Source organism: Vanacampus margaritifer, chromosome 1, assembly GCF_051991255.1.
Source record: "Vanacampus margaritifer isolate UIUO_Vmar chromosome 1, RoL_Vmar_1.0, whole genome shotgun sequence".
In the NCBI taxonomy this organism is placed as follows: Eukaryota; Metazoa; Chordata; class Actinopteri; order Syngnathiformes; family Syngnathidae; genus Vanacampus; species Vanacampus margaritifer.
Window position 1 is genome coordinate 66,218,271 of NC_135432.1, and position 10,806 is coordinate 66,229,076.

At 40.7% G+C, this 10,806-nt stretch overlaps 1 protein-coding gene across 1 annotated transcript; it reads left to right on the plus strand.

The window, feature by feature from the left end:
• The first annotated feature begins 323 nt into the window (after positions 1-323).
• On the plus strand, positions 324-10,800 carry hadhab (hydroxyacyl-CoA dehydrogenase trifunctional multienzyme complex subunit alpha b). The gene is made up of 20 exons (XM_077562656.1): positions 324-485; positions 1,140-1,181; positions 1,332-1,402; positions 1,934-2,067; positions 2,269-2,407; positions 2,486-2,605; positions 2,737-2,839; positions 2,904-3,026; positions 3,093-3,211; positions 3,283-3,339; positions 4,736-4,845; positions 4,916-5,050; positions 5,681-5,852; positions 7,908-7,994; positions 8,086-8,226; positions 8,313-8,381; positions 8,630-8,825; positions 9,709-9,823; positions 9,908-10,053; positions 10,367-10,800. Exons 1-20 carry the CDS (start codon positions 419-421, stop codon positions 10,510-10,512), a joined length of 2,292 nt encoding a protein of 763 aa, XP_077418782.1. The 5' UTR covers positions 324-418; the 3' UTR covers positions 10,513-10,800.
• Positions 10,801-10,806: the final 6 nt, after the last annotated feature.

A 10,806-nucleotide genomic window follows, 5' to 3' on the forward strand; every position in this document is an offset into this window, starting at 1 on the left:
TTTTACATTCACATTGAAATATTTTACGAATGTCCTGACCCTTCTTTCCCTTTTAAAAATCAAATACGGTTCTTGAACACAAAGGTTTGCTCACCCCTGACATACACAAGTAAGAGTTTAAGTTTTACAATTGGTTTTAATCATTTTTGATGGATCAATTTACTTATTAAAAACACATGTCTAATAGAATAATGGATGAAAGAATATTAACGGGTGTCTGGCTGGATGTCATACAGTACTCACTTCTTTTCTATAGATCTACAGTCCAGTTCGTTAGGTGGCGCTAACGTACTTGAAACCTTGTTGCCAACCGCCTATGCAACGCATATAAGACAACGAAGAAGAAGAAAACACGGGGAGCTAACTTTGCTAGCTAGCTAACCACCGCCGACTGACCTCCGCCTGCCGCTCCCGCATCATGGCTTGTGTTCGATCCCTCGGCGTTCTCTCCAAATTCACGTTAAGGAGATACGCTGCCGCACCAGGTAAAGCATAAAGAGAACATGTTTTTACAATATATTTTATGTACAAGTTCATGCCTGAAGGTTGGCTGTGTTAGTCAGTTTGACAGTTAAGCACCAACTAGTTATACGAAAGACGTGCTAATGTATGAACATAACGTTGCGAGCTCTTTATTTAACAGACACATTTTACTCACGTTAGCCATTCTTCTTCTTTAAAAATGTGACTCGTGAATGGCTAAAAGTGAACTTGGACTTATTGCTCATAATCAACGACTATGATACAACAGTGTCAGCGACAATAAAATAAACTGTTCAAACCGGGCAATTTTACTGCAGATGACATTTAAAATAAAAAAAAGGTTCGAATTTGCTGTCTGCTTTTGGATAATGTTTGAGTGCAATCGCCATTGTAGTGGCTGCGATTAGACGTCTGGTGTCATGAATGTAGGTGAAGGGTCACTATAACTCAGTGTTGAAGTGAACCAGTCTTGAGGTCACTCAAGTTCTCTGAGATCAATGTATGTGAATGTATGCAAAAATACTGTATATATCAAACAAAGGTTGGGAATTACTGTCATAGACTTTGAGCATGCTTTTTTTTTATATCTCTTCTGTGATCTGTCATAGTGAATACATGACTCTTGTCATTTTTATTTATTTATTTTTGCTCCACAGGAACTACCTTTAGAACTTTCTCAGTGGCCGCCCCAATGCTCGGTATCTATCACTTTATAGTTCTTTTTACACTAAATATGTTCTAAACTATGATCCTAAAACACTTCAGTCTCATAATTACATCATAATCATCATAATCAATTGCTTGCAGGTTTTCGCTATTACTGAGCATTCTCTCCCTCTGTTTTTAAGCCCGAACACATGTCAGCTATGAAGTCAAGGATGATGTCGCCGTGGTTCGACTCAACGACCCCAATTCCAAGGTAAAGCGCAACATTTATTTATTTATTTTTTTTTTAACGGGCCTTTGATGCAGCACTTGGAGGCGAGGGAGAAAAATGACAACTCTTAAGCACCAGAAAGCTTTTCTAGTGTTTTTTTTGGGGGGGTATGCACACTTTCCGTGTGTGCGGTAGCGTGTCCAACCGATTTATTGGCTGACAATAGCCATTTCAAAATGGGGATAAAATTTGCAGAATGTGTTTTTTTTTTATACACATTATGACATAACACAACACAACGCATTAGCCCCCAAAAATTGGCAACAATTGTTACATTTTTTTCTTTACATTTCTATTTTGGGGGTGGGGGGGTTGCACACATTATTAGGTCATTACAACATAAGACAAAGATAATGACATTTGGCTTGTTTTTTTTTTTTCTCGTATGCACCAGAAACTCTCCTCTTGTCCCTTTATGGGCTACAGAGATTTTTGACTTCTGATTTGTTTTGTAAATTAAAATAAAAATAACAGCAACAAAAACAAATGGTCAATAATCCTCCTTCCATCCAGGTGAACACGCTGTCGGTCCAGATGCAAAAGGAGCTGACGGAAGTGATGAACGAAGTGTGGGCCGACAATGCCGTTCAGAGCGCCGTCCTCATCTCCTCCAAACCGGGATGCTTCATTGCGGGAGCGGATATCAAGTAAGAGAGGTCCTGGTCACAGCGGAACCTCAAAACACCAACAGCATCTGTGCTGGGACGCTGGTCGATTTTAATTTATTAATTTTTTTTCCTCCCCATGAGAAATAATCTGTTCAAGAGTCGGATTGCCGCACAAAAGCCAAAGTAAAAGTACGGCGTTAATCTGTTCCCCCATCGTCAATAACCACTTTTCGTCCGCAGTATGATCCAGGCCTGCGGCAACGCAGAAGAGGTCACGACGCTCTCACAGGAAGGCCAGAAAATGTTTGAGAGGATCGAAAAGTCTCCAAAGCCCATCGTGGCCGCCATCAATGGCTCGTGCTTGGGAGGAGGCCTGGAGGTCAGCCTTAGCGTCTCGCTGTTGCACGCAATTATTTAATTTATTTTTCCCCTCAATGTTCTCTTTTTGTCAATTTAGTTTGCCATTGCATGCCAGTATAGAATCGCGACAAAAAGCAAGAAAACGGTGCTAGGTACGCCAGAAGTCATGCTGGGTCTTTTGCCGGGAGCCGGCGGCACGCAAAGACTCCCCAAAATGGTGGGTGCTGCTTTTATAAGTGCGTTTCTCAGCAAATGGCTTTAGTTAGTTTCCACTTTTTTATTTCATTTGGAAGAATACAAAAAAAGCAGTTAATATTAACATGAGTTGTTTGCTTTTACTGCTTACAGCTTGGTCTGCCCAGTGCCTTTGACATGATGCTGACGGGACGAAACATCCGAGCGGATAAAGCCAAGAAAATGGGACTCGTCGACCAGCTTGTTGACACCCTTGGTAAATAAATACATAAACGCACCTCTTCTTCGGTAAAAGTTGGCTAATACTCCCCCTTGAACAGGCCCAGGCTTGAAGAGCCCAGAAGAGAGGACCATCGACTACCTGGAGGAGGTCGCCGTGGATTGCGCAAGAGGCATCGTGGGCAAGAAGATTCCGCTGCGCAAGGAGAAGGGCGCCATGCAAAGTAGGTTTGACCCCTTCTGTATGTCACGTGGCGAGACGTGAAGGATTTTGCCGGTCTCCTCCGCAGAGATCCAAGACTACGTGATGAGTTTTGAGATGGTGCGCAACCAGATTTACAAGACGGTCCACGGGAAAGTCATGAAGCAGAGCAAGGGGCTTTATCCTGCGCCCCTCAAGATCATCGACGTAAGTTGTTGTCATTCTCAATATAATTTGCATTAACGTCAATTTAACTCTTTTGTTTTATTGCTTTCCAGTGTGTGAAGACTGGCGTGGAGCAAGGTCCCGTTGCTGGATACCTAGCAGAGTCCCAGGTACAAATAGCATTTGCTGCATGAGACCTCCGCCAAGGCCCAGTGATTCAAATTTAAATGGAATTCTTCATACAGTAGCGTTTTGCCCAGCAAACGTGCAGATTATCGCATGCTAAAGAAGGTGGCGCTAATGCATCAAAAGTATTTGCCAATTGCTGAAGGAAAGTAGAAGTAGTAGTAATCATGGCAACGACTGTATGACGTATCGCTAACTTAGCATGCGACTCCTGCCGCAAGGTTTTAGTATTATTTGAAGCACCAAAAGGCGCAATAACCGACAGGATCAAGGTTATTTTAGTGAATTAAAAAAAATAGTTAACAAAATAAAATAAAAACAAAAACTACATAATTGTTTACAAAACTAACTATAATTATAGCGAAAATGTCCTTCATTTTTAGTCTTTGGTGATTAATACATAAATGAGCCTTGGGGGGATGATTGAAATTGTGACTAAAAGTCCGAAAAATAAGGTACTTTAAAAATGGGGGAATAATACAGACGCTCCCCACCTTACGAACGAGTTACGTTCCGGACGATCGTTCGTAAGGTGAATTTTTTCCGTAAGTTGCTTCAGTGCTATATTTTGTATTATAATTTATGTTTAAAGCCTATATAAGTATATTGAAGGTTTATATACGTATGTTTAAGGCTTGTACAAGTAACCTGCATTGGTTTGTACTGAAAAAAACGTTTAATAAAATGGAGAAGAATACGTACAGTACTGTACTGTACTACGTATGTTAGAGAGAGAGAGCGAAAGACACACACAGTATGTACATGTACGTAATAAGATAAATAAAATGAAGTTTAACTTACTTTTGGAAGATGTACTCGATGCTTAAGGAGATGATGGAGGAGGAGGAAGAGGAGGATTTTATATCATGAGAGATTCTTCGTCGTCGCTGGAATCGGCTTCAAAAGTTATTTCCTGCTTCATGGGGACCGGCGTTTTCTTCCTCCTCCTCCTCCTCCTCGCCACGTTGCTCAGCCTCCAATGAGCTCTCACAGCGCCAATCGTCGGTATTAGCGGCGGAAAGAAGCACTACGCGCAATACAAAATCGAACTTACAGCATCTCTTTCCGAACATTTTTCGACATACTGTACGCGCAGAAATGTTCGTATGTACCGTTGTTCGTAACTCGAATGTTCGTAAGTAGGGGAGCGTCTCTGTAGTTTAATTTCTGTAAAATTATTAATGAGAAATAACATAAAAAAAAAGGTAATGGTAATAATAATTTATATTTGGAAATGATCAACTGACCAATTATTCATTGAGTGGTTTTGCAAAAATCCTGCTCCCAAACAATAACGCAGACAACATTGAAAGCCGAATGTCCTTGGCGGAAGTAACAATATATTTGTAATCATAACCGCTTCTCTCTGTCTATCCACAGAACTTTGGACACTTGGCCAAAACCACTGAATCTGCAGCCCTCATTGGACTCTATCACGGTCAGGTCACCTGCAAGAAGAACCGCTTTGGGAGCCCTGCAAAGGAAGTCAAGTATGTCACTCGGCAGCCGTCTTCGTAGCCTTCTGTTAGCGTGATAACCGGACGGCTTCCCTGCTACCAGGACTCTGGGAATTTTGGGCGCTGGCCTGATGGGCGCCGGCATCGCCCAGGTGACGGTGGACAAAGGCATGCACATCATCTTGAAGGATACCACTGAGACCGGACTGGCCCGCGGTGAGCAGCAGGTGTACAAAGGGTGCGTTATTTATTTATTGTCAAGATAAAGGATGGGCCAAAACCTTTTTCCCACAGTATGATTAGTAAAAAAAAAAAAAAGACATTTATTTATTTGGAGGTTCATGCACAGGGGGAAAAAAATGGTTCCAAAGATGTTTGTAATTGCATATATCAATAGCTTTGTCTGTAGTCATCGTTTAAAGCCTAAGTATATCCCTCAAAATATGATGCCAAAACACGTCTCTCACATTATCCATAAAAATAAATGACTTTCAGTTATGATTTGAGTTTGAAAAATGTGCCGAAAGGCCACCAAAACAATGTAAAATTCCACGAACAACCCTGGCTAAATTTTGCTTATCCCATAACATACAAAACTTGTCTCTCAGTTTAGCTGAGTATCACTTCAACTTACATCCTTGACACCAATTAATGATTTGGCAGCACCTTGTGGAAGCTTTTGTTCATTTGTAAATTGTGGATTACTATGTTATTGTCATTTGATTTTTTTTTTCTAGTGAAGGGGAGAGAAACAAAATCTAACTTTGGTGGAGGATATTTTTATTTTGTTTTTATTATTATCATCAGGCCAATACCACCTAGCTATTATTTTGAAGTTTGCCAGTGTTGGATTCATTTAAATTTTCAGGCTGAACGACAAGACCAAGAAGAGGAGCATCACGTCTTTCGAGAGGGACTCCATTTTGTCCAACCTGTCGGGCGCGCTGGACTACAGCGGCTTTGAGAAGGCCGACATGGTGATCGAGGCCGTGTTTGAAGACCTCAAGATCAAACACGCTGTCATCAAGGAGGTGGAAGCGGTGAGTACAACTCACAAACGCATTTGTTATACAAGTGCATGTTTTTTATGAAGTAAACTTTTAACTCTTTGACTGCCAGACGTTTTCAGAAAAGGGATACCGCCAGCCGATTTAAGCATTTTTGACTGATCTTTCAAGGTCCACAGAAAATTATGTGTTTGGACTATGGAAACACACATACTACCAAATGAAAGATTGGACTCTTATCTTTCATCAGAAAAAAATATTTGTTTCTACCTTATTCCGTTTTTCAGTAATCAACAATAGAAAATGGTTAGTTTCACCTCTGTTTTGAAAAAAAAAACGTCTTTTAACGTCTTTGGCACTCCTCCATAGGATTTTACTAAACGTTATTTAATGTTTTTGGCAGTCAAAGAGTTAAGCAACAGGTGGCGCATTAACCATTTATTGGAAGGGCTTTTAAACAGCAAGATGCCAAAGAAAGTCTTAATTTTTTTTAACATACTGTGGTGCCTTGAGTTTAGTTCTTGTATCTTGAATCGTTTTTTACCCATTGAAATGAATGAATAAATAATAATAATAGTCAAAATTGTATAATTCATATGATTAATAAGTTGATGTCTTCATGTGAATGAGATCATTACACTTAGTAATTTCTTTCCCCACAATTTAAATCTCCTCAGCGGTAAAGTCTTTGAGGCTTCTGTTTATGAGGCCCAATTGGTGCTGCTGTTTGGTTAGCAACAGAGTTCAAATGGGCTCAACTCAACCCTTAATTATTGGTTCGCATGTAAACAATAGCATCCATGAGTGAAGTAATAAGTTACACCCTTTTTCTTTCGTGAGGTGGAAAAGCTGAGGCGTCTGTTTATGTGGCTCGCAAGGTGCTGCTGTTTTGGTTTGCAAATGAGTTGCTGTATTTACACTTACCCCAGGGATGTGATTTTTCCGCTAATTCGCGGAATTCCGCTTTTTTTTATCCCCCCCCCCCCCCCCAATTTATTTATTTATTTATTTTTTTTTTTTTAGTAGTTCATTGTGTATGCACATGACTCCGACAGATAACATCTTCTGCTATAACAAAGACATTTGTGGTATGCTCTAATATGAGTTACTTTTCATTTGGTCATGATACAATTATTTGTTCATGAAATTTGAACTCTTCAACATTATTTATGTGTTAACTTAGTAATCACATTAGTTAGATATGATGATATTCTCAGTGATAGTTTTTAAAAGCAAAGGCAGTCCAATGTTTTTGAATGTGACTGATTTTGAGTTGACTAAAACTGCCATTTTATATGGGATAGTTCAATATACATTGAAAATTTATGCTGTTGTTTTGTCTATTTCTTTGTCATGTGAGTGCATTGAAAGTACTTAAAAACACGGAAAACCCATGAGCTCCGGGGGGCAAAAGCCCCCCTTGTCCCCCCACCAGGGCACTGCCCTGGACCTAGCTGGGTGCCAGCGGCCCCCAGACCCCCGGTTAAATTTTCAGATAATTTCACTTTGGTCAAATCACATCCCTGAAATTCCATTTCTACAGTCTGTGGAACCTTTACATTAATACAGGGAACAGCCACTTAACAGCTTTGTATTAATTGCCTCTATCAGGGATCACCGACCTTTTTGAACCTGAAAGCGACTTCTTACTGATTCATGTGAAGGGCTACCAGTTTCGTACGCACTTCTGAAATAACAACATTCGCTCAAATGACCTTTAATGACGTTATATGATATTAATTGCAGACGCAAATCATGTTAATTATTTTCCACAATTATTAAGAAACAGGTAAATATCAATATGCAATGCTTTATTTCCATAAACCTCTGCAAATGTTGACATTTTCAAATAATCACTTGCACAACATTCCAAGTTAGCCATCACTAGTGAGCTATTCTTAAAACAGTCCCGTGGGCTACTCATGAGGTTGTTGGCCCTGGCCTATAGAGTAATAATAGCTTCGCCCCCCTTGTCCCCCCACCAGGGCACTGCCCTGGACCTAGCTAGGTGCCAGCGGCCCCCAGACCCCCGGCTAAATTTTCAGATAATTTCACTTTGGTCAAATCACATCCCTGTTACCCCCACAGGTGGTTCCTCCTCACTGCATCTTCGCCACCAACACATCAGCTCTGCCCATCAAGGACATCGCCGCTGCCAGCAAGAGGCCAGACAAGGTTTGGTACACTTCTTCCGCTGTTTTGAAGAGGAATGAAAGGGGGCGGGGTGGAGAAACATGGCCTCATCTTCCTCATCCTCACCCCTCAGGTCATCGGCATGCACTACTTCTCCCCAGTAGACAAGATGCAGCTCCTGGAAATCATCACCACCGATAAGACCTCCAAGGACACCACGGCGTCGGCGGTGGCTGTGGGGCTGAAGCAGGGCAAAGTCATCATCGTGGTCGGGGTGAGGCGTTGACATTTTTTAGATATATATATATATTTTTTTTTAACAGCCATTACATCGAAGCGACTGCATGTGTGTGTGTGCAGGATGGACCAGGATTCTACACTACTCGTTGTTTAGCGCCCATGTTGGCCGAAGCTGTGCGAGTATTTCAGGTTTGTACACTGCCTTGCTCAAAAGCACATTGAAATATGTAATATTCATGGTATTTTGTTTAACCTCTTCTCGTGTTTGCTATACCCAATTTATTGCATTTTTTTTTTTGTCTTGCAAATGTAAAATTTAATTTTTTCACCCTTCTCAATAATAAATTATTGAGGGAAATAGAATTTTAAAAACACCTGCTTGAGCTAGTACCAAAATGTTGAGTGTGGTTTTATTTTTATTTTTGCGATCCATCCAGGAAGGAGCGGACCCCAAGAAGCTGGATGCGCTCACCACGGGTTTCGGCTTCCCCGTGGGCGCCGCCACGCTAATCGACGAGGTCGGCATCGACGTGGCCGCCCACGTGGCCGAGGACCTCGGCAAGGCCTTCGGGTCGCGCTTCGGCGGCGGCAACGTGGAGGTCCTGAAGTCGCTGGTGGACTTGGGATTTAAGGGTGAGCCACAATGGAAGAAATACTTGAGTTTCTTTCCTTGAAAATATATGACTTTTAATACACATTGCAATTACAGTAATTCACTTCAAAATGAAACACTTTACAAAAATGTTGAGGAAAAAATTCTCAAATGATTTTTTTCTCTCAAATATACAACTTTACTCTGGTGCGATTACAATTTAGTTTTTAACTCTTTGACTGCCAGACGTTTTCAGAAAAGGGATGCCGTGGGTGCCAGCCGATTTAAGCATTTTTGACTGATCTTTCAAGATCCATAGAAAATTATGTGTTTGGACTATGGAAACACACATACTACCAAATGAAAGATTGGACTCTCATCTTTCATCAGAACAAAAAGTTTGTTTCTACCTTATTCCATTTTTCAGTAATCAACAATAAAAAATGGTTAGTTTCACCTCTGTTTTGAAAAAAACGTGTTTTAACGTCTTTGGCACTCCTCCATAGGATTTTACTAAACGTTATTAAACGTTTTTGGCAGTCAAAGAGTTCATTAGAGTAACTTTTTTTTCTCAGATTTTATTTTTGTTGGATTACGACTTTACTAAAAAATATACAACAAATGCAACTATTTTTCCCCCTCAAATATGACTTCATTGTATTTTTTTTTCTTCAAATTTTTTAGGCGAAAAATGGCTTCTTGTAGGATTATTTTTTTTCTCATAATCCTGTTTTTTTTTTATCAAATATAGAAATTTTCATATATATATATATATATATATATATACACACACACACAACTTAATTTAAAAAAAAAACATTACTTGATTCTCGTGTGTTTTCTTCGAAACTATAATACTGACTTCTTAATTTGATATGTTACAGATTTATTTATTTTGTGTGTGTTCTGTGTTGCTTCCTTTAGGTCGTAAGTCAGGGAAGGGCTGCTACGTGTACCAGCCGGGCCTGAAATCCAGACAAGTCAATCCAGATATTGAGGAAATCCTGCAGAAATACAAAATTGCTCCCAATCCTACTGTGTGAGTTGACACTCGCCATTTGCATTACCGAGCTGTGATTGGATTCTGGACGAGTTTTTCCCTCAATTTCGAATCTTTCTTCAGCTCGTCCGACCATGACATCCAATACCGACTGGTTTCTCGCTTTGTCAACGAGGCGGTGCTGTGTTTACAAGAAGGCATCTTGAGCAGTCCTCTGGAGGGAGACATCGGAGCTGTTTTCGGCCTGGGATTCCCGCCCTGCCTTGGAGGTCAGACTTTGGCTTTTTCTGCTGTGACGACATGTTTAAAGTGGACGTAAGCCACCCAAATTTCCACCGAGTCCATTTTAGCCACATGCTTAAGCAGAGCTGTGATGTTGTTGGATGCACTTTAGAATATGAACAAGGCCTACAACTAACAATCGTTAACGTGAATGAAGCTGGAAATTCAAACATGTTGATTGTTTAGAAATGGAGAAAGGTCAGCTCTGTCGTTACTCTATAGCTACGAGTTGCCGTCCTGAAAAGATCTCTCCCAGTATTTGCAATTAATAAGCGTTCACGTCTCGATCCGTACTTCCAGGCCCGTTCCGTTTCGTGGACACTTTTGGTGCCGACAAGCTGGTTGAGAAGATGAGGCGGTACGAGGCCGTCTACGGGGATCACTTCACGCCATGCCAGCTGCTCCTGGATCACGCCAGCGACCCCGGGAAGAAGTTTCACAAGTGAACTGCTTGTCACATTTGGCCTGCAAGCACTTAACACAACTGCAGTCGACTACATCAGCAACAAGGTGCCTCACGACGATAATTGGATGCTTTGGATTTTTACCAGATCAACCTACACACAGTTGGTGATGGTATGATGTTGTACGTGCATTAAAATATTCCGAAAAGAATATACTAATTCGTTCTGGAATGAAACCAGTATGGTAGTGTTTGTTTTTGTACGTTAAAAGATGTTATGGGTTGATAATGTAACTGTAGGGCCTTAATAAAATTTTGTTATTGAGTCAAACGCTTG